General features: G+C 33.6%; 4 protein-coding genes and 1 pseudogene across 4 annotated transcripts; all 5 read right to left on the bottom strand.

The window, feature by feature from the left end:
- Positions 1-673: 673 nt before the first annotated feature.
- LOC123898924 (L-tryptophan--pyruvate aminotransferase 1-like) lies at positions 674-2,777 on the bottom strand. Its single transcript, XM_045949965.1, has 5 exons — positions 2,625-2,777; positions 2,193-2,499; positions 1,610-1,893; positions 1,135-1,439; positions 674-921 (listed from the first exon to the last, which is right to left on the bottom strand). Exons 1-5 carry the CDS (start codon positions 2,726-2,728, stop codon positions 734-736), a joined length of 1,188 nt encoding a protein of 395 aa, XP_045805921.1. The 5' UTR covers positions 2,729-2,777; the 3' UTR covers positions 674-733.
- Positions 2,778-4,508: 1,731 nt separating this feature from the next.
- Positions 4,509-6,630, bottom strand: LOC123898908 (annotated as a pseudogene).
- A 1,733-nt stretch (positions 6,631-8,363) lies between these two features.
- LOC123898866 (L-tryptophan--pyruvate aminotransferase 1-like) lies at positions 8,364-10,467 on the bottom strand. The gene is made up of 5 exons (XM_045949888.1): positions 10,315-10,467; positions 9,883-10,189; positions 9,300-9,583; positions 8,825-9,129; positions 8,364-8,611 (listed from the first exon to the last, which is right to left on the bottom strand). Exons 1-5 carry the CDS (start codon positions 10,416-10,418, stop codon positions 8,424-8,426), a joined length of 1,188 nt encoding a protein of 395 aa, XP_045805844.1. The 5' UTR covers positions 10,419-10,467; the 3' UTR covers positions 8,364-8,423.
- Positions 10,468-12,201: 1,734 nt separating this feature from the next.
- LOC123898895 (L-tryptophan--pyruvate aminotransferase 1-like) lies at positions 12,202-12,958 on the bottom strand. The gene is made up of 2 exons (XM_045949927.1): positions 12,663-12,958; positions 12,202-12,449 (listed from the first exon to the last, which is right to left on the bottom strand). Exons 1-2 carry the CDS (start codon positions 12,928-12,930, stop codon positions 12,262-12,264), a joined length of 456 nt encoding a protein of 151 aa, XP_045805883.1. The 5' UTR covers positions 12,931-12,958; the 3' UTR covers positions 12,202-12,261.
- On the bottom strand, positions 12,954-22,643 carry LOC123896410 (tryptophan aminotransferase-related protein 2-like). The gene is made up of 4 exons (XM_045946800.1): positions 22,559-22,643; positions 22,130-22,436; positions 21,560-21,830; positions 12,954-12,967 (listed from the first exon to the last, which is right to left on the bottom strand). The coding sequence occupies exons 2-4, from the start codon at positions 22,355-22,357 to the stop codon at positions 12,954-12,956; spliced, it is 513 nt and encodes a 170-aa protein (XP_045802756.1). The 5' UTR covers positions 22,358-22,436; positions 22,559-22,643.
- Between the last annotated feature and the right edge of the window lie 336 nt (positions 22,644-22,979).

Genomic DNA, 22,979 nt, shown 5'->3' with positions numbered 1-22,979 from the left:
TCACTTGCTATTGGGAGACATCGGTGATTGTAGAGCTTATTTTTTGGAATAAAATTGGAAGAGTGATAAAGAAGTTAATAATGCATCAGTTGTTAGTAACATAGTGTGGCTAGATGAATCCATTATTGTTGTTACTACAAATGTGATTAGTATGATTTTGTCTATTATTTAGTGGATATATATTATAATTATCTTAATTTTTATTAAAAAAAAATGTCTTTACGAGTTTTCTAAGTTTGTAATGAATTATTTTAATATGTTAATTTACTAATTTTCAATGTGGCCAAATGATAGAATTCCACATTATAAAAACTTTTAAGATCATTTGAGTATCATTTATGGCTAAAATAATGCATCAGCAATACTTCGAAAGCTATTAATCTTATTGATAGAAAATATTTTGGGAGAAATTTTGCTATTAAAATTGATTTCAATAATGTCATGTTATTAAAAATTCAATATTTCGTAAAATTTTGTAAAGAAAACACAAACTATGAATTTAAAACATATAAATCATTGACTAAATGAACTCAGTTGAGGCCAAAATTAAATTCTATATAAACAATTTCTATCAAAATTGAACTTATAATTAAGATCCACGACTCCTATCTATGTTGTTTAATCATCACACATCCTCTATCTTAATAGCACAAATGATGTATACTTATATATTTTGATGAAACTCATGCTAACTAGCTAACGATACATACGACATTTTTTGAAGGTTCCAACATCATTCTCTTTTAGCATTTGACAATCTTGTACATAATTCATTGAACTCATCATCTGTACCAATCATGCTAACCCTAACATACTTTGAACTGACACCAAATCTCTCCCCTCCTCTTGTACGAATCTTCAAGTTTTCCAAATAACTCTCGCCGTCTTTTATCCCCTCCACGCACTTCAACCAAGCAAAAGCTGTATAGGAATTTTTAAAAATTTAGTGAAAAAAAATCAACAAAAAACTGATAACTTGTGGAAATATGTAACTCATACATTTTTAATAGAAAGTGTTGTCAGGTGGCTAATATTGTCATGACACCGAAACATGTAATACATTTAATTAATTCATTTTCAGATTTACTATTGGTGTCCATGTGTTTTCAGATTTCATAGGTGAAAATATATTACCTGGGTATTGCTCAGATAAGTCCTTGTTGAAGTGACAATAGGAAGTTGGGTATTTGGTCAAGGTAAAAACCTTGCTTTTCTCAATAGCTGTCTTAAATTTCTCCCACCTTTCTTTCATGAGTCTTTTGCAATAATCAAAAAAGAGGTGATCAGATTCAATGGACTTTAAATTTTTGTAACCATCACAAATCACTCCAATCATCTTAGCAGCTCGAATTTGGGATTCTCTTGACACACCAATGGAGTTTAACTGTGTGAATCTTATCATCTTTTTAGCAACTTCAATGTCCTTTACAAATGCCCACCTGTGTCACAAAATAAAATAAAATAAACCTATTAGCAAAAACATTGCAATGGTAATTGCGGCTATATAGACCTTATTTTCTCCCATTTTATATCTATATAAGAGTTTGTTGCAAGATTGCAAATGCAACAACAAGCGTAACATAGAATATGGTCGATATCACGAACTCACCCGATACGCGAACCAGCATGACCGGTGCATTTGGAGAATGTGAAGACCATAACATCATGGTCAAGCTGATCAGTAATGGGAGTGTATTGCGGCCAGTAATAGGCCAAGTCATAAATGATTTTCCCTTCAACTCGAGAGTTCACTACCGGTACACGAAGAGTCCCATCAGGGTTGTTTGGGGAGGTCACAACCTCTATGTAAGGTTCATCTTTATCATACAGAGCAACATCACCGGTCCATTGAAATAACCTTGATTGCAAGATATCAGTTGCGTCTTTGTATTCCTGCAAATTAAACACAAGCGCCGTTCTCAGTTAACCTTCGATCAAACACTAATAAGTCATGATTTATATGTAGCATTAGATCAAGCCATTTCAAGAAGTAATTTTCGAAATTGAAAAATATAATTTAAATATTTGTTATTCATAAAAATAAATCAACGAGACTCAAACTACATATCTTTTGTATTTTCAAAGGACAAAGTGAAAAGTAGATTTGTAGGAACAAATATTTTTTTAAATGAATAAATTGTTTGCAACTAAATCTTACTCAGCTAAAATAATTGAAACTAAAGATAAATTACCGAATAATAAGGAGCAGCAGCAACAACATTGATGGGACGATGAGAGGATTCTGAAGGAGATAGTGCATATAGAAGAGCTTGGTAGAGTTGAGAAGAACCTGTCCCTAATACTAAGAACTTATCTTTTGTGACAGCATTACCGACCACATTGTGGAGCCTCAAAATTGCATCCCTCATTTGTGGCACCATATACCAACATAAGTTGTTTGTATCACCAAGATAACTCATCCATTCGTCACCTTTGATCTCTACCGTACATTCATCTCTCACCTTCTCCCAATATGACCGGAATGCCACTGGATCACCCCTGCCAAATTTTTCCCCTTAAATAATTAACTTGTGTCTAAAAATAATAATAATAATAATAATAATAATAATGGGATACGAAAATAATATAACTTGTAAAAGGAGGTGGAAAGAAAGATAACTTACTTCTCAACATTGACAAAGGAATTGCGTGAGAAAGTAGAGAGAGGTATTGTTCTGCCATTGGAATGTGACAAAGGTGAAGAACCATTAATAGGAGAGACCACCATACTTTAATAACTTAATATGCTCTTTGTTTTGTTGATGACGATGGGTGTCTATATCTGTCACTCTTGGTTGATTTTTGTTTTTATTTAGTTGTTATGTTTGCACTCATATATATATAGCGAGAGAAAAAAAATTGTGAAAGAGATGACTAATAATATCTTCTTTATTTGTCTCCCTAATTCATTCTCCCTTTTATATAATGTGATGTGATACTTTTTTTTTGTTCTTAACATATTTAACCATTGCGATGGTTCATAAAAAAAAAACTTGACTATTTTGTGTTCTTGCCATATTTGACCATTGCGATGGTTCATAAAAAACATTGACCTTTGCGTTGCGATGAGGATGAATCAATACGCCGTCATCTAAGCTTAAAAAAACACCTAAATACATTGAATGTGTATAGTATTTTCAACGAAAAAAATATAGTGATAATATTAGAAGAAAAAAAATTTGATAAGCAAAATGAAAATTACATTAGCAGATAATATTCCTATATATATTAACAAAATTCATTGTATATTATTAGGAACCTCCCCTCTAATCCATCGTATATGATCTATTAGCAGATAATATTATTTTATATGTTTAACAAAATACGTGGTATATGATTAGGAACATCCCCTCTAATATGTTGATCCATCTTCTTCTTTAATAAATAATTTTATTCAATTATATTAAATTAATTAAATTGTGGTCATGTAGAAGTATTTCTTAATTTATTAAGGAATTGTAAATTTCATTTAATAAATGTGTTTGGTTTTTGTAAGAATACAAATAGTAAAACATCATCAACTGTGTGTTGGTTTTCTAAAGGAACCAAAATTTTAGGATGAAATTAATAAGTTAAAAGAACCAGATATTAGAGATCGAGAGCAATATCTCATCATTATCCCCTCTTTTATACCACTGCATATGACCGTTGGTGTTGCAACCAATTAAAATTACACAGAATATTATAATAACATTGTAGCATCGTTCACTTTATTTTATAACTTATCTTGGCAACTCTAGTCGAGGCACTCTTTGGAAAACTCTTTTTTGTCCTTGCTGACTAATAATCAAAAGTTTCCTCATAATTTGGTAGAGTTGTTTGTGATAGATGGTGAATCACTTGCTATTGGGAGACATCGGTGATTGTAGAGCTTATTTTTTGGAATAAAATTGGAAGAGTGATAAAGAAGTTAATAATGCATCAGTTGTTAGTAACATAGTGTGGCTAGATGAATCCATTATTGTTGTTACTACAAATGTGATTAGTATGATTTTGTCTATTATTTAGTGGATATATATTATAATTATCTTAATTTTTATTAAAAAAAATGTCTTTACGAGTTTTCTAAGTTTGTAATGAATTATTTTAATATGTTAATTTACTAATTTTCAATGTGGCCAAATGATAGAATTCCACATTATAAAAACTTTTAAGATCATTTGAGTATCATTTATGGCTAAAATAATGCATCAGCAATACTTCGAAAGCTATTAATCTTATTGATAGAAAATATTTTGGGAGAAATTTTGCTATTAAAATTGATTTCAATAATGTCATGTTATTAAAAATTCAATATTTCGTAAAATTTTGTAAAGAAAACACAAACTATGAATTTAAAACATATAAATCATTGACTAAATGAACTCAGTTGAGGCCAAAATTAAATTCTATATAAACAATTTCTATCAAAATTGAACTTATAATTAAGATCCACGACTCCTATCTATGTTGTTTAATCATCACACATCCTCTATCTTAATAGCACAAATGATGTATACTTATATATTTTGATGAAACTCATGCTAACTAGCTAACGATACATACGACATTTTTTGAAGGTTCCAACATCATTCTCTTTTAGCATTTGACAATCTTGTACATAATTCATTGAACTCATCATCTGTACCAATCATGCTAACCCTAACATACTTTGAACTGACACCAAATCTCTCCCCTCCTCTTGTACGAATCTTCAAGTTTTCCAAATAACTCTCGCCGTCTTTTATCCCCTCCACGCACTTCAATCAAGCAAAAGCTGTATAGGAATTTTTTAAAATTTAGTGAAAAAAAATCAACAAAAAACTGATAACTTGTGGAAATATGTAACTCATACATTTTTAATAGAAAGTGTTGTCAGGTGGCTAATATTGACATGACACCGAAACATGTAACACATTTAATTAATTCATTTTCAGATTTACTATTGGTGTCCATGTGTTTTCAGATTTCATAGGTGAAATTATATTACCTGGGTATTGCTCAGATAAGTCCTTGTTGAAGTGACAATAGGAAGTTGGGTATTTGGTCAAGGTAAAAACCTTGCTTTTCTCAATAGCTGTCTTAAATTTCTCCCACCTTTCTTTCATGAGTCTTTTGCAATAATCAAAAAAGAGGTGATCAGATTCAATGGACTTTAAATTTTTGTAACCATCACAAATCACTCCAATCATCTTAGCAGCTCGAATTTGGGATTCTCTTGACACGCCAATGGAGTTTAACTGTGTGAATCTTATCATCTTTTTAGCAACTTCAATGTCCTTTACAAATGCCCACCTGTGTCACAAAATAAAATAAAATAAACCTATTAGCAAAAACATTGCAATGGTAATTGCGGCTATATAGACCTTATTTTCTCCCATTTTATATCTATATAAGAGTTTGTTGCAAGATTGCAAATGCAACAACAAGCGTAACATAGAATATGGTCGATATCACGAACTCACCCGATACGCGAACCAGCATGACCGGTGCATTTGGAGAATGTGAAGACCATAACATCATGGTCAAGCTGATCAGTAATGGGAGTGTGTTGCGGCCAGTAATAGGCCAAGTCATAAATGATTTTCCCTTCAACTCGAGAGTTCACTACCGGTACACGAAGAGTCCCATCAGGGTTGTTTGGGGAGGTCACAACCTCTATGTAAGGTTCATCTTTATCATACAGAGCAGCATCACCGGTCCATTGAAATAACCTTGATTGCAAGATATCAGTTGCGTCTTTGTATTCCTGCAAATTAAACACAAGCGCCGTTCTCAGTTAACCTTTCGATCAAACACTAATAAGTCATGATTTATATGTAGCATTAGATCAAGCCATTTCAAGAAGTAATTTTCGAAATTGAAAAATATAATTTAAATATTTGTTATTCATAAAAAAATTCAACGAGACTCAAACTACATATCTTTTGTATTTTCAAAGGACAAAGTGAAAAGTAGATTTGTAGGAACAAATATTTTTTTAAATGAATAAATTGTTTGTAACTAAATCTTACTCAGCTAAAATAATTGAAACTAAAGATAAATTACCGAATAATAAGGAGCAGCAGCAACAACATTGATGGGACGATGAGAGGATTCTGAAGGAGATAGTGCATATAGAAGAGCTTGGTAGAGTTGAGAAGAACCTGTCCCTAATACTAAGAACTTATCTTTTGTGACAGCATTACCGACCACATTGTGGAGCCTCAAAATTGCATCCCTCATTTGTGGCACCATATACCAACATAAGTTGTTTGTATCACCAAGATAACTCATCCATTCGTCACCTTTGATCTCTACCGTACATTCATCTCTCACCTTCTCCCAATATGACCGGAATGCCACTGGATCACCCCTGCCAAATTTTTCCCCTTAAATAATTAACTTGTGTCTAAAAATAATAATAATAATAATAATAATAATAATAATAATAATAATAATAATGGGATACGAAAATAATATAACTTGTAAAAGGAGGTGGAAAGAAAGATAACTTACTTCTCAACATTGACAAAGGAATTGCGTGAGAAAGTAGAGAGAGGTATTGTTCTGCCATTGGAATGTGACAAAGGTGAAGAACCATTAATAGGAGAGACCACCATACTTTAATAACTTAATATGCTCTTTGTTTTGTTGATGACGATGGGTGTCTATATCTGTCACTCTTGGTTGATTTTTGTTTTTATTTAGTTGTTATGTTTGCACTCATATATATATAGCGAGAGAAAAAAAATTGTGAAAGAGATGACTAATAATATCTTCTTTATTTGTCTCCCTAATTCATTCTCCCTTTTATATAATGTGATGTGATACTTTTTTTTTGTTCTTAACATATTTAACCATTGCGATGGTTCATAAAAAAAAAACTTGACTATTTTGTGTTCTTGCCATATTTGACCATTGCGATGGTTCATAAAAAACATTGACCTTTGCGTTGCGATGAGGATGAATCAACACGCCGTCATCTAAGCTTAAAAAAACACCTAAATACATTGAATGTGTATAGTATTTTCAACGAAAAAAAATATAGTGATAATATTAGAAGAAAAAAAATTTGATAAGCAAAATGAAAATTACATTAGCAGATAATATTCCTATATATATTAACAAAATTCATTGTATATTATTAGGAACCTCCCCTCTAATCCATCGTATATGATCTATTAGCAGATAATATTATTTTATATGTTTAACAAAATACGTGGTATATGATTAGGAACATCCCCTCTAATATGTTGATCCATCTTCTTCTTTAATAAATAATTTTATTCAATTATATTAAATTAATTAAATTGTGGTCATGTAGAAGTATTTCTTAATTTATTAAGGAATTGTAAATTTCATTTAATAAATGTGTTTGGTTTTTGTAAGAATACAAATAGTAAAACATCATCAACTGTGTGTTGGTTTTCTAAAGGAACCAAAATTTTAGGATGAAATTAATAAGTTAAAAGAACCAGATATTAGAGATCGAGAGCAATATCTCATCATTATCCCCTCTTTTATACCACTGCATATGACCGTTGGTGTTGCAACCAATTAAAATTACACAGAATATTATAATAACATTGTAGCATCGTTCACTTTATTTTATAACTTATCTTGGCAACTCTAGTCGAGGCACTCTTTGGAAAACTCTTTTTTGTCCTTGCTGACTAATAATCAAAAGTTTCCTCATAATTTGGTAGAGTTGTTTGTGATAGATGGTGAATCACTTGCTATTGGGAGACATCGGTGATTGTAGAGCTTATTTTTTGGAATAAAATTGGAAGAGTGATAAAGAAGTTAATAATGCATCAGTTGTTAGTAACATAGTGTGGCTAGATGAATCCATTATTGTTGTTACTACAAATGTGATTAGTATGATTTTGTCTATTATTTAGTGGATATATATTATAATTATCTTAATTTTTATTAAAAAAAAATGTCTTTACGAGTTTTCTAAGTTTGTAATGAATTATTTTAATATGTTAATTTACTAATTTTCAATGTGGCCAAATGATAGAATTCCACATTATAAAAACTTTTAAGATCATTTGAGTATCATTTATGGCTAAAATAATGCATCAGCAATACTTCGAAAGCTATTAATCTTATTGATAGAAAATATTTTGGGAGAAATTTTGCTATTAAAATTGATTTCAATAATGTCATGTTATTAAAAATTCAATATTTCGTAAAATTTTGTAAAGAAAACACAAACTATGAATTTAAAACATATAAATCATTGACTAAATGAACTCAGTTGAGGCCAAAATTAAATTCTATATAAACAATTTCTATCAAAATTGAACTTATAATTAAGATCCACGACTCCTATCTATGTTGTTTAATCATCACACATCCTCTATCTTAATAGCACAAATGATGTATACTTATATATTTTGATGAAACTCATGCTAACTAGCTAACGATACATACGACATTTTTTGAAGGTTCCAACATCATTCTCTTTTAGCATTTGACAATCTTGTACATAATTCATTGAACTCATCATCTGTACCAATCATGCTAACCCTAACATACTTTGAACTGACACCAAATCTCTCCCCTCCTCTTGTACGAATCTTCAAGTTTTCCAAATAACTCTCGCCGTCTTTTATCCCCTCCACGCACTTCAACCAAGCAAAAGCTGTATAGGAATTTTTAAAAATTTAGTGAAAAAAAATCAACAAAAAACTGATAACTTGTGGAAATATGTAACTCATACATTTTTAATAGAAAGTGTTGTCAGGTGGCTAATATTGACATGACACCGAAACATGTAACACATTTAATTAATTCATTTTCAGATTTACTATTGGTGTCCATGTGTTTTCAGATTTCATAGGTGAAAATATATTACCTGGGTATTGCTCAGATAAGTCCTTGTTGAAGTGACAATAGGAAGTTGGGTATTTGGTCAAGGTAAAAACCTTGCTTTTCTCAATAGCTGTCTTAAATTTCTCCCACCTTTCTTTCATGAGTCTTTTGCAATAATCAAAAAAGAGGTGATCAGATTCAATGGACTTTAAATTTTTGTAACCATCACAAATCACTCCAATCATCTTAGCAGCTCGAATTTGGGATTCTCTTGACACGCCAATGGAGTTTAACTGTGTGAATCTTATCATCTTTTTAGCAACTTCAATGTCCTTTACAAATGCCCACCTGTGTCACAAAATAAAATAAAATAAACCTATTAGCAAAATCATTGCAATGGTAATTGCGGCTATATAGACCTTATTTTCTCCCATTTTATATCTATATAAGAGTTTGTTGCAAGATTGCAAATGCAACAACAAGCGTAACATAGAATATGGTCGATATCACGAACTCACCCGATACGCGAACCAGCATGACCGGTGCATTTGGAGAATGTGAAGACCATAACATCATGGTCAAGCTGATCAGTAATGGGAGTGTATTGCGGCCAGTAATAGGCCAAGTCATAAATGATTTTCCCTTCAACTCGAGAGTTCACTACCGGTACACGAAGAGTCCCATCAGGGTTGTTTGGGGAGGTCACAACCTCTATGTAAGGTTCATCTTTATCATACAGAGCAGCATCACCGGTCCATTGAAATAACCTTGATTGCAAGATATCAGTTGCGTCTTTGTATTCCTGCAAATTAAACACAAGCGCCGTTCTCAGTTAACCTTTCGATCAAACACTAATAAGTCATGATTTATATGTAGCATTAGATCAAGCCATTTCAAGAAGTAATTTTCGAAATTGAAAAATATAATTTAAATATTTGTTATTCATAAAAAAATTCAACGAGACTCAAACTACATATCTTTTGTATTTTCAAAGGACAAAGTGAAAAGTAGATTTGTAGGAACAAATATTTTTTTAAATGAATAAATTGTTTGTAACTAAATCTTACTCAGCTAAAATAATTGAAACTAAAGATAAATTACCGAATAATAAGGAGCAGCAGCAACAACATTGATGGGACGATGAGAGGATTCTGAAGGAGATAGTGCATATAGAAGAGCTTGGTAGAGTTGAGAAGAACCTGTCCCTAATACTAAGAACTTATCTTTTGTGACAGCATTACCGACCACATTGTGGAGCCTCAAAATTGCATCCCTCATTTGTGGCACCATATACCAACATAAGTTGTTTGTATCACCAAGATAACTCATCCATTCGTCACCTTTGATCTCTACCGTACATTCATCTCTCACCTTCTCCCAATATGACCGGAATGCCACTGGATCACCCCTGCCAAATTTTTCCCCTTAAATAATTAACTTGTGTCTAAAAATAATAATAATAATAATAATAATAATAATGGGATACGAAAATAATATAACTTGTAAAAGGAGGTGGAAAGAAAGATAACTTACTTCTCAACATTGACAAAGGAATTGCGTGAGAAAGTAGAGAGAGGTATTGTTCTGCCATTGGAATGTGACAAAGGTGAAGAACCATTAATAGGAGAGACCACCATACTTTAATAACTTAATATGCTCTTTGTTTTGTTGATGACGATGGGTGTCTATATCTGTCACTCTTGGTTGATTTTTGTTTTTATTTAGTTGTTATGTTTGCACTCATATATATATAGCGAGAGAAAAAAAATTGTGAAAGAGATGACTAATAATATCTTCTTTATTTGTCTCCCTAATTCATTCTCCCTTTTATATAATGTGATGTGATACTTTTTTTTTGTTCTTAACATATTTAACCATTGCGATGGTTCATAAAAAAAAAAACTTGACTATTTTGTGTTCTTGCCATATTTGACCATTGCGATGGTTCATAAAAAACATTGACCTTTGCGTTGCGATGAGGATGAATCAACACGCCGTCATCTAAGCTTAAAAAAACACCTAAATACATTGAATGTGTATAGTATTTTCAACGAAAAAAAATATAGTGATAATATTAGAAGAAAAAAAATTTGATAAGCAAAATGAAAATTACATTAGCAGATAATATTCCTATATATATTAACAAAATTCATTGTATATTATTAGGAACCTCCCCTCTAATCCATCGTATATGATCTATTAGCAGATAATATTATTTTATATGTTTAACAAAATACGTGGTATATGATTAGGAACATCCCCTCTAATATGTTGATCCATCTTCTTCTTTAATAAATAATTTTATTCAATTATATTAAATTAATTAAATTGTGGTCATGTAGAAGTATTTCTTAATTTATTAAGGAATTGTAAATTTCATTTAATAAATGTGTTTGGTTTTTGTAAGAATACAAATAGTAAAACATCATCAACTGTGTGTTGGTTTTCTAAAGGAACCAAAATTTTAGGATGAAATTAATAAGTTAAAAGAACCAGATATTAGAGATCGAGAGCAATATCTCATCATTATCCCCTCTTTTATACCACTGCATATGACCGTTGGTGTTGCAACCAATTAAAATTACACAGAATATTATAATAACATTGTAGCATCGTTCACTTTATTTTATAACTTATCTTGGCAACTCTAGTCGAGGCACTCTTTGGAAAACTCTTTTTTGTCCTTGCTGACTAATAATCAAAAGTTTCCTCATAATTTGGTAGAGTTGTTTGTGATAGATGGTGAATCACTTGCTATTGGGAGACATCGGTGATTGTAGAGCTTATTTTTTGGAATAAAATTGGCAGAGTGATAAAGAAGTTAATAATGCATCAGTTGTTAGTAACATAGTGTGGCTAGATGAATCCATTATTGTTGTTACTACAAATGTGATTAGTATGATTTTGTCTATTATTTAGTGGATATATATTATAATTATCTTAATTTTTATTAAAAAAAAATGTCTTTACGAGTTTTCTAAGTTTGTAATGAATTATTTTAATATGTTAATTTACTAATTTTCAATGTGGCCAAATGATAGAATTCCACATTATAAAAACTTTTAAGATCATTTGAGTATCATTTATGGCTAAAATAATGCATCAGCAATACTTCGAAAGCTATTAATCTTATTGATAGAAAATATTTTGGGAGAAATTTTGCTATTAAAATTGATTTCAATAATGTCATGTTATTAAAAATTCAATATTTCGTAAAATTTTGTAAAGAAAACACAAACTATGAATTTAAAACATATAAATCATTGACTAAATGAACTCAGTTGAGGCCAAAATTAAATTCTATATAAACAATTTCTATCAAAATTGAACTTATAATTAAGATCCACGACTCCTATCTATGTTGTTTAATCATCACACATCCTCTATCTTAATAGCACAAATGATGTATACTTATATATTTTGATGAAACTCATGCTAACTAGCTAACGATACATACGACATTTTTTGAAGGTTCCAACATCATTCTCTTTTAGCATTTGACAATCTTGTACATAATTCATTGAACTCATCATCTGTACCAATCATGCTAACCCTAACATACTTTGAACTGACACCAAATCTCTCCCCTCCTCTTGTACGAATCTTCAAGTTTTCCAAATAACTCTCGCCGTCTTTTATCCCCTCCACGCACTTCAACCAAGCAAAAGCTGTATAGGAATTTTTAAAAATTTAGTGAAAAAAAATCAACAAAAAACTGATAACTTGTGGAAATATGTAACTCATACATTTTTAATAGAAAGTGTTGTCAGGTGGCTAATATTGACATGACACCGAAACATGTAACACATTTAATTAATTCATTTTCAGATTTACTATTGGTGTCCATGTGTTTTCAGATTTCATAGGTGAAAATATATTACCTGGGTATTGCTCAGATAAGTCCTTGTTGAAGTGACAATAGGAAGTTGGGTATTTGGTCAAGGTAAAAACCTTGCTTTTCTCAATAGCTGTCTTAAATTTCTCCCACCTTTCTTTCATGAGTCTTTTGCAATAATCAAAAAAGAGGTGATCAGATTCAATGGACTTTAAATTTTTGTAACCATCACAAATCACTCCAATCATCTTAGCAGCTCGAATTTGGGATTCTCTTGACACGCCAATGGAGTTTAACTGTGTGAATCTTATCATCTTTTTAGCAACTTCAATGTCCTTTACAAATGCCCACCTGTGTCACAAAATAAAATAAAATAAACCTATTAGCAAAAACATTGCAATGGTAATTGCGGCTATATAGACCTTATTTTCTCCCATTTTATATCTATATAAGAGTTTGTTGCAAGATTGCAAATGCAACAACAAGCGTAACATAGAATATGGTCGATATCACGAACTCACCCGATACGCGAACTGTAACGACCCAAAATTTAGTATTCGTTGTTTAATTATTTTATTACGCGAGGGCGTGATTTATAATTAAATTATTAAGCGGCGAATAATCATTTAGCGCAAACGTAAGTTATGAGCAAGAAGTTATGTTGTTTGGGCCTTTGGGCGTGGGTTAGGCATTGGGCCTAAGCCAAGTGGGCTTGGATCCATGAGAAAAATGGGAGCTCTATAAGTAGCCAAGTCAAACCATGAATAGTCTCATAAGTTACAATTCTTGAGAAAGAGCAAGAGGAGGAGCTCATGAGGGAGAGGGAGAGCTCGTGGGAGAGAAAGAGAAGAGCAAGCTTGTGGATTCGTCGAGCTAAGGTACGAGAGTTAGATTACATATTCGTGAGTGATTCGAAAGAGGGGAGGATGTCGATTCCTCCATTCCCAAACTCTTTCCACTCTATTTTCTTGTGGGTTTTGTGGGTGATTTTCTTAATGGAAAATGGATTCTTTTGATCCTAACATGTGTAGTGAACTCATGGTAGATGAGGTAAACAACTTTGGGGAGTTGAAAGTGGGTATATGTAGATGTTTGATCAATGATTTGCATGTTTTGTTAAACTTGCTTAAAATGCAAGAAATTGGTATGAATTTGTAAGTGTGATGTATGTGGGTGTTTGTGAGTGTTAATTAATGTTCATAGATACCATATATGCTTGAATTAGCTGTTTATAAGAATTTATAACATGTCTAGATGGATTTTTGAGTGGATTCAATGTTAAACCGCCTTAGAGAAACTCAAGAACAGATATTTTTCTGGTATAGTTCGCTAAGCGACCAGGAGTTCGCTGTAGCGAACATGTTCGCTGAAGCTCGCCAATGCTCGCCATGAGCAGGTGACTTCCTGGTGAGGTTCGCCATGTCTCGCTAAGCTCTCGCTTAGCGAAGGCCTCTGTGACAGCAATTTTTGTTGATGTTTGTAAGTGTAATTAGGCACTTGTAACATGGTTTAAGGGTATCCTTACATGATTGTTGATACATGTTGATACTGTTAATACTTATTGTTAATCGTTATATGATCGATAAACGTGTGTGCAATAAGTTGTAGCTTAAAGTGAGCAATGTGATGTTTTAGCATTAATTTGCAATGTTAAGGAAATGATGTGTGTTTTATGACATAAGTGTAAATGAAACTTTATGTGTATAAAAATGGTTATGCAGATAATTATCATGTGAATAATTATGATTTGAGTGATAGGATATTGTGTTATCCTAATGTGTTAGATGTTGGAATTGTGTTTCCGCATCAGTGAATGAATAGCTTCGAGCTAGATAGCGTCATGTATTTGATGTGTTTAAAAGTAATCATGCATTCATGAATAATCGTGTTATGGGAATCATGTGAATTCCAATAATTGATGAAAATGGATTATGTTTATGAAAAGTGGCTGAAGATGGGGTTATGTTATCCGAGATCTGGAGCCCATATCCAAACATGATATAAAACTGTGTGACTCCTCTTTATGGGAGAGATGGTTGATGATAACCATATCCTACATGATATAAAACTGTTATTGAGCTTATCCAAGGGAGATAAGGTGGTTCGGTAAGTTCCGACGCATCCAACAAGATGTAAAACTGGGTTCATCTTAAATGGGGTGAATAGCAGCATCCAACATGATGTAAAACTGGTTTGGTCCACCATTGGTGAGACGCTTATCCTGCATGATGTAAAACTGATGTAGAGTCCGTGCATGACTATAATCTGAACAGTCCGTACATGACTATAATCTGAACAGTCCGTACATGACTATAATCTGAACAGTTCGTCATGACTGAAATCTGAACAATGTAAATTGGTACCACATGCATTAGTCGTGTCTAGGGATGACATGACATTGGATAATTGGCATTAGATGCATTAGGGTAAATGCACATGTATCTGATAATTGTTATGTGACATTATCTGATTGGATTGTAATGTGTTTTCAGTATGTGTTAAGCTTTGGTATTTACTAATTGTTTAATACTGTGATTGTTGCCATGTCTTGGTATATGAGCAGAGTCCGTCATGACTATAAAATGAACAAGTGTAGAGTCCGTCATGACTATAAAATGAACAAGTGTAGAGTCTGTCATGACTATAAAATGAACACTTTGGTAGTGTCCGAGAAGACGTGAAACTATATGATTGGTGTGTTTGTAAATGAATGATTAATTGGTAGTCGCATTTGACGATGTATGTGCGTGAGTTAGAAATGTATGATAGTGTGTGAAGTGTGTAGTATACTACTCACACTTATATTTATGTTTATGTTTTCTAACTCTCTGCTTTGTGTTAATTGCTGGACCTTTGGGGGTCCAGGTTGACAGGTTATGTGTTAGCCTCGTCTGAGTGCAATGGTGAAGCTCTGCTCTGATTGAGACACGGGAAAAAGGGGTTTTTATATGTATATGCATGTAGTCCTCTTAGTATACTCTGTTGGTCTTAAGCTTTCATTTGAAAAGTATCCGTTTTGTATAACTAATAACGCATCGTTCGATGCGAGGTTTTGTTTTTAGTTCATTCGAATATTTTACTAGATAAATGTATTAGTATTATCTTTGAATGAAGTTTGTGATATTCAAACCAGCGCTTTATAAATCAGATTTTCAATTTTTCCGCTGCGTATTTTCGAAAAAGATTTTTATAAAGGCAGAGTTAATTAAATAACGGGTTTGGGTGTTACAAAGTGGTATCAGAGCAGGTCGTCTTCGGACTGTAAGGGTTATGTGTCAATCAGAGCCGTTCTGTGCAGTCAGATCGAGTGAGCGTGTGTGCCAGTTGTGTCTGTCTTTTCTTGTTGTGTGTACTTGATGCGATTGATACTTATCATTGTTATAAGTTATCAAGTCAAGTAGTGGATGAGTATTTTTTATGCTTAAAGTTTTAAAAATTTGTGTGGTTTGAACTTTTGGTTTGTAGATGCTTATTGCTAATAGTTGATGATCCGACATGATGTAAAACTGTATTGTTAATGATCCAGCATGATGTAAAACTGCATGTGATGAAGATTTTGTTGAAAACATAAGATTATTTTCTTTTGAGTAAGTGAAAATGAATTTTTCACTAGAGTGAGAAAGGAGTAGGATGTAAGTAGATCCTAATGTGTGTTGTTATATGTTTGTTTATAACATGTGGTAGATTGATTACTAGTACTTAGTGTGGTTCTTTAATTGAACTATGTGAATGTATTCTCATGATGAGAACTTGTTTTAGAACATGCTATGTTTTATACATGTTTGAGTAGGTGTTGTAAGTATGCGGGCAAATGAAATGTAATGCATGTACTTGACTCGATGTCTTGTGTACATGGATGTTTTGTTGTCTTACATATATTTTAGTTATAAATATATGTATTGACATGTTGTTGTGTTTATGTATGCTAGTTGTTACGTAGGTTGTTACATTAGCATAGATGGGAATAGTGTGTTTATGTATTTTGTAGTGGTGTGTATGTCAAGAGGACTGCACCGGGGTTTTGAGTAGATGCTTAGATATCTTACCTTATGTTTACCCTTTGCATACGACATGCATGTGAATGCTGTCGGTATTAGATTTCTCTTGAGAGGAATATATTTGGAATCGATAGGACGGTTAGGTGCTTACACCGGATGTTCTAGTGGAAGTGTGAAGGTGGGTTTGAGATAAGTGGGGGAGAAGATTTTGTCTCTCCAAGATGTTTCGAACGCGAGAAGTAAGGACGAATAGAGATGTTCTTGAAGTGGATTGTTTAAGATTGAGTAGCGTTGTTCGAAGTGGAGTTCTTATTTGGAGAATATTTTGGAGGAAGTATCAGATGATCATTTCGGAGTGAGTCGGAATGAAGTTGTTTAGCCGTAGGGAGAATGTGGCCATCGGGGAACGATGGAGCAGATTGAATGTTAAGTGAACACCGTTGCTGGGAAACGGAGAAGACGTGTGCGTCGAGGGTGAGAAAACCTAGTGATGATCATACGACGAGTATGCGAATGGTGGGTACCTTGAGGGTTAAGTTAAGTGGGAGATTGATGTCAAGGATTGAAGGTGTGGTTAGGGAACTGAAAACCCGATTACAATAAGTGGGACTGGTGGTGTTTCTAGCGGAACTTGTAGCAAGAATGTTCCCTTGATTGGTTGTCTTTCACTTGATGGTTCATCCTCAAAGAGGAGGAAGAGTGATAAAGATGGAAGCTTTGTTGATGAAAAGTTTTCAGAGGAATCTGATGAGAGTTGTGTTGGAATCAACAAGACGGAGATCATGGTTGTTTGGAAATCAACTTTTGATAGTAGCTGAGATTTAAATACAGAATTACTAGGTGATCAAGAAGAGCCTAGGAAGGATTTATAAAGGTTGAGTATGTTTGAACCGAGTAGTCATTTCTTGGAAGGATTTGAGAAGCTTAGAAATAGAGGTGGAGCCTTGTAAATCGTTAGTGTTAGTTAACCACGGAATGAGAATGAAGTTATGAAGATATCATAATAAGATTAGCAAACTTTTTTTTTTTAAGTTATCAAGTGGCATATGATTGTACAAGTAGTAGAGTTATTCCAAGATGGAAGTGGGATAACAAATCGAAGGATTTCATAAGAAAGTTAGCCTTTGGAAACGTGTCGAGCACGAGTATTAGAGAGACGTAAGAAAGTGACTTATGTCAAGTAAGAATTTGCGGAAAGGACTATCTCACACATAAGTGATTGTTGTGTTTGGAAAATGTGTATTAAGAATTTGGAAGCAATGCTCAAAGTAAGTGTCAAATGATGTTTTGTAGCAATTGGAAAAGGTTAACTATGAAATGGAAAAGTCGGTGGAGATTATAGATGTCGGACACATCGTATCTATAGGAATAGTATAGTAATACCATGTGGGAAGGAAATAAATGATTATGGATATTTTCGTCGTGAACGGTGGGATGATAGTGAGTCGACGAGTGACTTAAGGTAATATTTTGGATAAGAATATTTCGACGGGAAATGATATCGGGAAGGTCATGTTAAGGAAGTCAGAAATTGGATAAGAGATTATTTGGAAAATAAAACAGTTATGTTGAATGTTCGACGCAATGATTTGGGGAATTGCAAGGAAAAAGAATTTGACGGTTGGATAGTATATTTTTGGCATGTGTTAAGAAATTTGAGAAGTTAGACAGCAGATGAGTGTAGAGGTTGTGCTACCGAATGAATAGTTGGAATGAGATTCGGCACAGTGAAACGATTTAAGAAAATGTTGAGAACCTATGGAACTTAAGGAGTTGCGGAGTATGCAACAGAGGTGTCTTTTCGGAGTGCATTAGACGGAGTAGAATTTGTTTTTGGGGCGGTGCTGTGAGTACCGTAAGATATTAAGAGAAAGTTTTAAGTAGTTTGATGAGAATGGTTTATGCCATCATCACGATTGTTGACTATCTATCGACAAATCAAGGGATTAGCTGTCCTTGATCTATTGTTGATGAGTAGACGAGATTGTGTCGATTGGGATTGACTGATTTTGTCAAACTTGGTTTGGTTTGGAGTTTGTATGTTTTGTTGGTACGAATCCGGAAGAAGTGTGATTTTGAATCGGAGTCTGTGTAAGAGACCGTATCGGTTAAGGTATTATGACTAGAAAACCCGTTGGTTAGAATGCAAGTTGGGAATTAGAAAGTCGGATGAGGGAGTTTATCCGGAGTTGTGTTTGAGTCGGGTAATTTTCGAGGGCGAAAATCTTTTAAGGGGGGTAGAGTTGTAACGACCCAAAATTTAGTATTCGTTGTTTAATTATTTTATTACGCGAGGGCGTGATTTATAATTAAATTATTAAGCGGCGAATAATCATTTAGCGCAAACGTAAGTTATGAGCAAGAAGTTATGTTGTTTGGGCCTTTGGGCGTGGGTTAGGCATTGGGCCTAAGCCAAGTGGGCTTGGATCCATGAGAAAAATGGGAGCTCTATAAGTAGCCAAGTCAAACCATGAATAGTCTCATAAGTTACAATTCTTGAGAAAGAGCAAGAGGAGGAGCTCATGAGGGAGAGGGAGAGCTCGTGGGAGAGAAAGAGAAGAGCAAGCTTGTGGATTCGTCGAGCTAAGGTACGAGAGTTAGATTACATATTCGTGAGTGATTCGAAAGAGGGGAGGATGTCGATTCCTCCATTCCCAAACTCTTTCCACTCTATTTTCTTGTGGGTTTTGTGGGTGATTTTCTTAATGGAAAATGGATTCTTTTGATCCTAACATGTGTAGTGAACTCATGGTAGATGAGGTAAACAACTTTGGGGAGTTGAAAGTGGGTATATGTAGATGTTTGATCAATGATTTGCATGTTTTGTTAAACTTGCTTAAAATGCAAGAAATTGGTATGAATTTGTAAGTGTGATGTATGTGGGTGTTTGTGAGTGTTAATTAATGTTCATAGATACCATATATGCTTGAATTAGCTGTTTATAAGAATTTATAACATGTCTAGATGGATTTTTTAGTGGATTCAATGTTAAACCGCCTTAGAGAAACTCAAGAACAGATATTTTTCTGGTATAGTTCGCTAAGCGACCAGGAGTTCGCTGTAGCGAACATGTTCGCTGAAGCTCGCCAATGCTCGCCATGAGCAGGTGACTTCCTGGTGAGGTTCGCCATGTCTCGCTAAGCCCTCGCTTAGCGAAGGCCTCTGTGACAGCAATTTTTGTTGATGTTTGTAAGTGTAATTAGGCACTTGTAACATGGTTTAAGGGTATCCTTACATGATTGTTGATACATGTTGATACTGTTAATACTTATTGTTAATCGTTATATGATCGATAAACGTGTGTGCAATAAGTTGTAGCTTAAAGTGAGCAATGTGATGTTTTAGCATTAATTTGCAATGTTAAGGAAATGATGTGTGTTTTATGACATAAGTGTAAATGAAACTTTATGTGTATAAAAATGGTTATGCAGATAATTATCATGTGAATAATTATGATTTGAGTGATAGGATATTGTGTTATCCTAATGTGTTAGATGTTGGAATTGTGTTTCCGCATCAGTGAATGAATAGCTTCGAGCTAGATAGCGTCATGTATTTGATGTGTTTAAAAGTAATCATGCATTCATGAATAATTGTGTTATGGGAATCATGTGAATTCCAATAATTGATGAAAATGGATTATGTTTATGAAAAGTGGCCGAAGATGGGGTTATGTTATCCGAGATCTGGAGCCCATATCCAAACATGATATAAAACTGTGTGACTCCTCTTTATGGGAGAGATGGTTGATGATAACCATATCCTACATGATATAAAACTGTTATTGAGCTTATCCAAGGGAGATAAGGTGGTTCGGTAAGTTCCGACGCATCCAACAAGATGTAAAACTGGGTTCATCTTAAATGGGGTGAATAGCAGCATCCAACATGATGTAAAACTGGTTTGGTCCACCATTGGTGAGACGCTTATCCTGCATGATGTAAAACTGATGTAGAGTCCGTGCATGACTATAATCTGAACAGTCCGTACATGACTATAATCTGAACAGTCCGTACATGACTATAATCTGAACAGTCCGTCATGACTGAAATCTGAACAATGTAAATTGGTACCACATGCATTAGTCGTGTCTAGGGATGACATGACATTGGATAATTGGCATTAGATGCATTAGGGTAAATGCACATGTATCTGATAATTGTTATGTGACATTATCTGATTGGATTGTAATGTGTTTTCAGTATGTGTTAAGCTTTGGTATTTACTAATTGTTTAATACTGTGATTGTTGCCATGTCTTGGTATATGAGCAGAGTCCGTCATGACTATAAAATGAACAAGTGTAGAGTCCGTCATGACTATAAAATGAACAAGTGTAGAGTCTGTCATGACTATAAAATGAACACTTTGGTAGTGTCCGAGAAGACGTGAAACTATATGATTGGTGTGTTTGTAAATGAATGATTAATTGGTAGTCGCATTTGACGATGTATGTGCGTGAGTTAGAAATGTATGATAGCGTGTGAAGTGTGTAGTATACTACTCACACTTATATTTATGTTTATGTTTTCTAACTCTCTGCTTTGTGTTAATTGCTGGACCTTTGGGGGTCCAGGTTGACAGGTTATGTGTTAGCCTCGTCCGAGTGCAATGGTGAAGCTCTGCTCTGATTGAGACACGGGAAAAAGGGGTTTTTATATGTATATGCATGTAGTCCTCTTAGTATACTCTGTTGGTCTTAAGCTTTCATTTGAAAAGTATCCGTTTTGTATAACTAATAACGCATCGTTCGATGCGAGGTTTTGTTTTTAGTTCATTCGAATATTTTACTAGATAAATGTATTAGTATTATCTTTGAATGAAGTTTGTGATATTCAAACCAGCGCTTTATAAATCAGATTTTCAATTTTTCCGCTGCGTATTTTCGAAAAAGATTTTTATAAAGGCAGAGTTAATTAAATAACGGGTTTGGGTGTTACACGAACCAGCAAGACCGGTGCATTTGGAGAATGTGAAGACCATAACATCATGGTCAAGCTGATCAGTAATGGGAGTGTATTGCGGCCAGTAATAGGCCAAGTCATAAATGATTTTCCCTTCAACTCGAGAGTTCACTACCGGTACACGAAGAGTCCCATCAGGGTTGTTTGGGGAGGTCACAACCTCTATGTAAGGTTCATCTTTATCATACAGAGCAGCATCACCAGTCCATTGAAATAACCTTGATTGCAAGATATCAGTTGCGTCTTTGTATTCCTGCAAATTAAACACAAGCGCCGTTCTCAGTTAACCTTTCGATCAAACACTAATAAGTCATGATTTATATGTAGCATTAGATCAAGCCATTTCAAGAAGTAATTTTCGAAATTGAAAAATATAATTTAAATATTTGTTATTCATAAAAAAATTCAACGAGACTCAAACTACATATCTTTTGTATTTTCAAAGGACAAAGTGAAAAGTAGATTTGTAGGAACAAATATTTTTTTAAATGAATAAATTGTTTGTAACTAAATCTTACTCAGCTAAAATAATTGAAACTAAAGATAAATTACCGAATAATAAGGAGCAGCAGCAACAACATTGATGGGACGATGAGAGGATTCTGAAGGAGATAGTGCATATAGAAGAGCTTGGTAGAGTTGAGAAGAACCTGTCCCTAATACTAAGAACTTATCTTTTGTGACAGCATTACCGACCACATTGTGGAGCCTCAAAATTGCATCCCTCATTTGTGGCACCATATACCAACATAAGTTGTTTGTATCACCAAGGTAACTCATCCATTCGTCACCTTTGATCTCTACCGTACATTCATCTCTCACCTTCTCCCAATATGACCGGAATGCCACTGGATCACCCCTGCCAAATTTTTCCCCTTAAATAATTAACTTGTGTCTAAAAATAATAATAATAATAAAAATAATAATGGGATACGAAAATAATATAACTTGTAAAAGGAGGTGGAAAGAAAGATAACTTACTTCTCAACATTGACAAAGGAATTGCGTGAGAAAGTAGAGAGAGGTATTGTTCTGCCATTGGAATGTGACAAAGGTGAAGAACCATTAATAGTGTTGGAACAAAATTGATTTAAAAATGTTTGCCCCTAAATCTATAAAGGTTTTGATGATAACAAAGTATTAATAAACAATTGGAAGGACTAAAAATTTATTTTAAGTGCGCAGATATAAGCATCAGACAAACTCTGAGTGAAGCTCAGAGGATGTGAATTCAGAAGTTCATAAGCGCTCAGAAGATGTTGGACTTCAGAAGTTACAACATTCAGAGGATGAAGACTTCAGAACTTCTTAAGTGACTACAAGCTTCATCAAACTCTGAAGAGCTTCTTGAAATCTGTGAAGATTCCCTTTGTTAGTCAACTCTTCTACCAATGAAGAAAAG

This window comes from Trifolium pratense, linkage group LG7 (assembly GCF_020283565.1).
Source record: "Trifolium pratense cultivar HEN17-A07 linkage group LG7, ARS_RC_1.1, whole genome shotgun sequence".
In the NCBI taxonomy this organism is placed as follows: Eukaryota; Viridiplantae; Streptophyta; class Magnoliopsida; order Fabales; family Fabaceae; genus Trifolium; species Trifolium pratense.
The sequence above is the reverse complement of the archived record's forward strand: the minus strand, read 5'-3'. Positions and strand labels throughout refer to the sequence as shown.

What these genes read in the sequence shown, in the direction of transcription:
- LOC123898924 (XM_045949965.1), bottom strand. Translation starts at nt 2,728, where the DNA reads ATGGTGGTCTCTCCTATTAATGGTTCTTCACCTTTGTCACATTCCAAT. An exon ending in TCCTTTGTCAATGTTGAGAA is followed by an intron (nt 2,500 to 2,624) that starts GTAAGTTATCTT and finishes AAAATTTGGCAG; the next exon opens with GGGTGATCCAGTGGCATTCC. An exon ending in CTGCTGCTCCTTATTATTCG is followed by an intron (nt 1,894 to 2,192) that starts GTAATTTATCTT and finishes TTTAATTTGCAG; the next exon opens with GAATACAAAGACGCAACTGA.
- LOC123898866 (XM_045949888.1), bottom strand. Translation starts at nt 10,418, where the DNA reads ATGGTGGTCTCTCCTATTAATGGTTCTTCACCTTTGTCACATTCCAAT. An exon ending in CATGCTGGTTCGCGTATCGG is followed by an intron (nt 9,130 to 9,299) that starts GTGAGTTCGTGA and finishes TTTGTGACACAG; the next exon opens with GTGGGCATTTGTAAAGGACA. An exon ending in CTTATCTGAGCAATACCCAG is followed by an intron (nt 8,612 to 8,824) that starts GTAATATATTTT and finishes ATTCCTATACAG; the next exon opens with CTTTTGCTTGGTTGAAGTGC.
- LOC123898895 (XM_045949927.1), bottom strand. Translation starts at nt 12,930, where the DNA reads ATGATAAGATTCACACAGTTAAACTCCATTGGCGTGTCAAGAGAATCC. An exon ending in CTTATCTGAGCAATACCCAG is followed by an intron (nt 12,450 to 12,662) that starts GTAATATATTTT and finishes ATTCCTATACAG; the next exon opens with CTTTTGCTTGGTTGAAGTGC.
- LOC123896410 (XM_045946800.1), bottom strand. Translation starts at nt 22,357, where the DNA reads ATGAGTTACCTTGGTGATACAAACAACTTATGTTGGTATATGGTGCCA. An exon ending in CTGCTGCTCCTTATTATTCG is followed by an intron (nt 21,831 to 22,129) that starts GTAATTTATCTT and finishes TTTAATTTGCAG; the next exon opens with GAATACAAAGACGCAACTGA.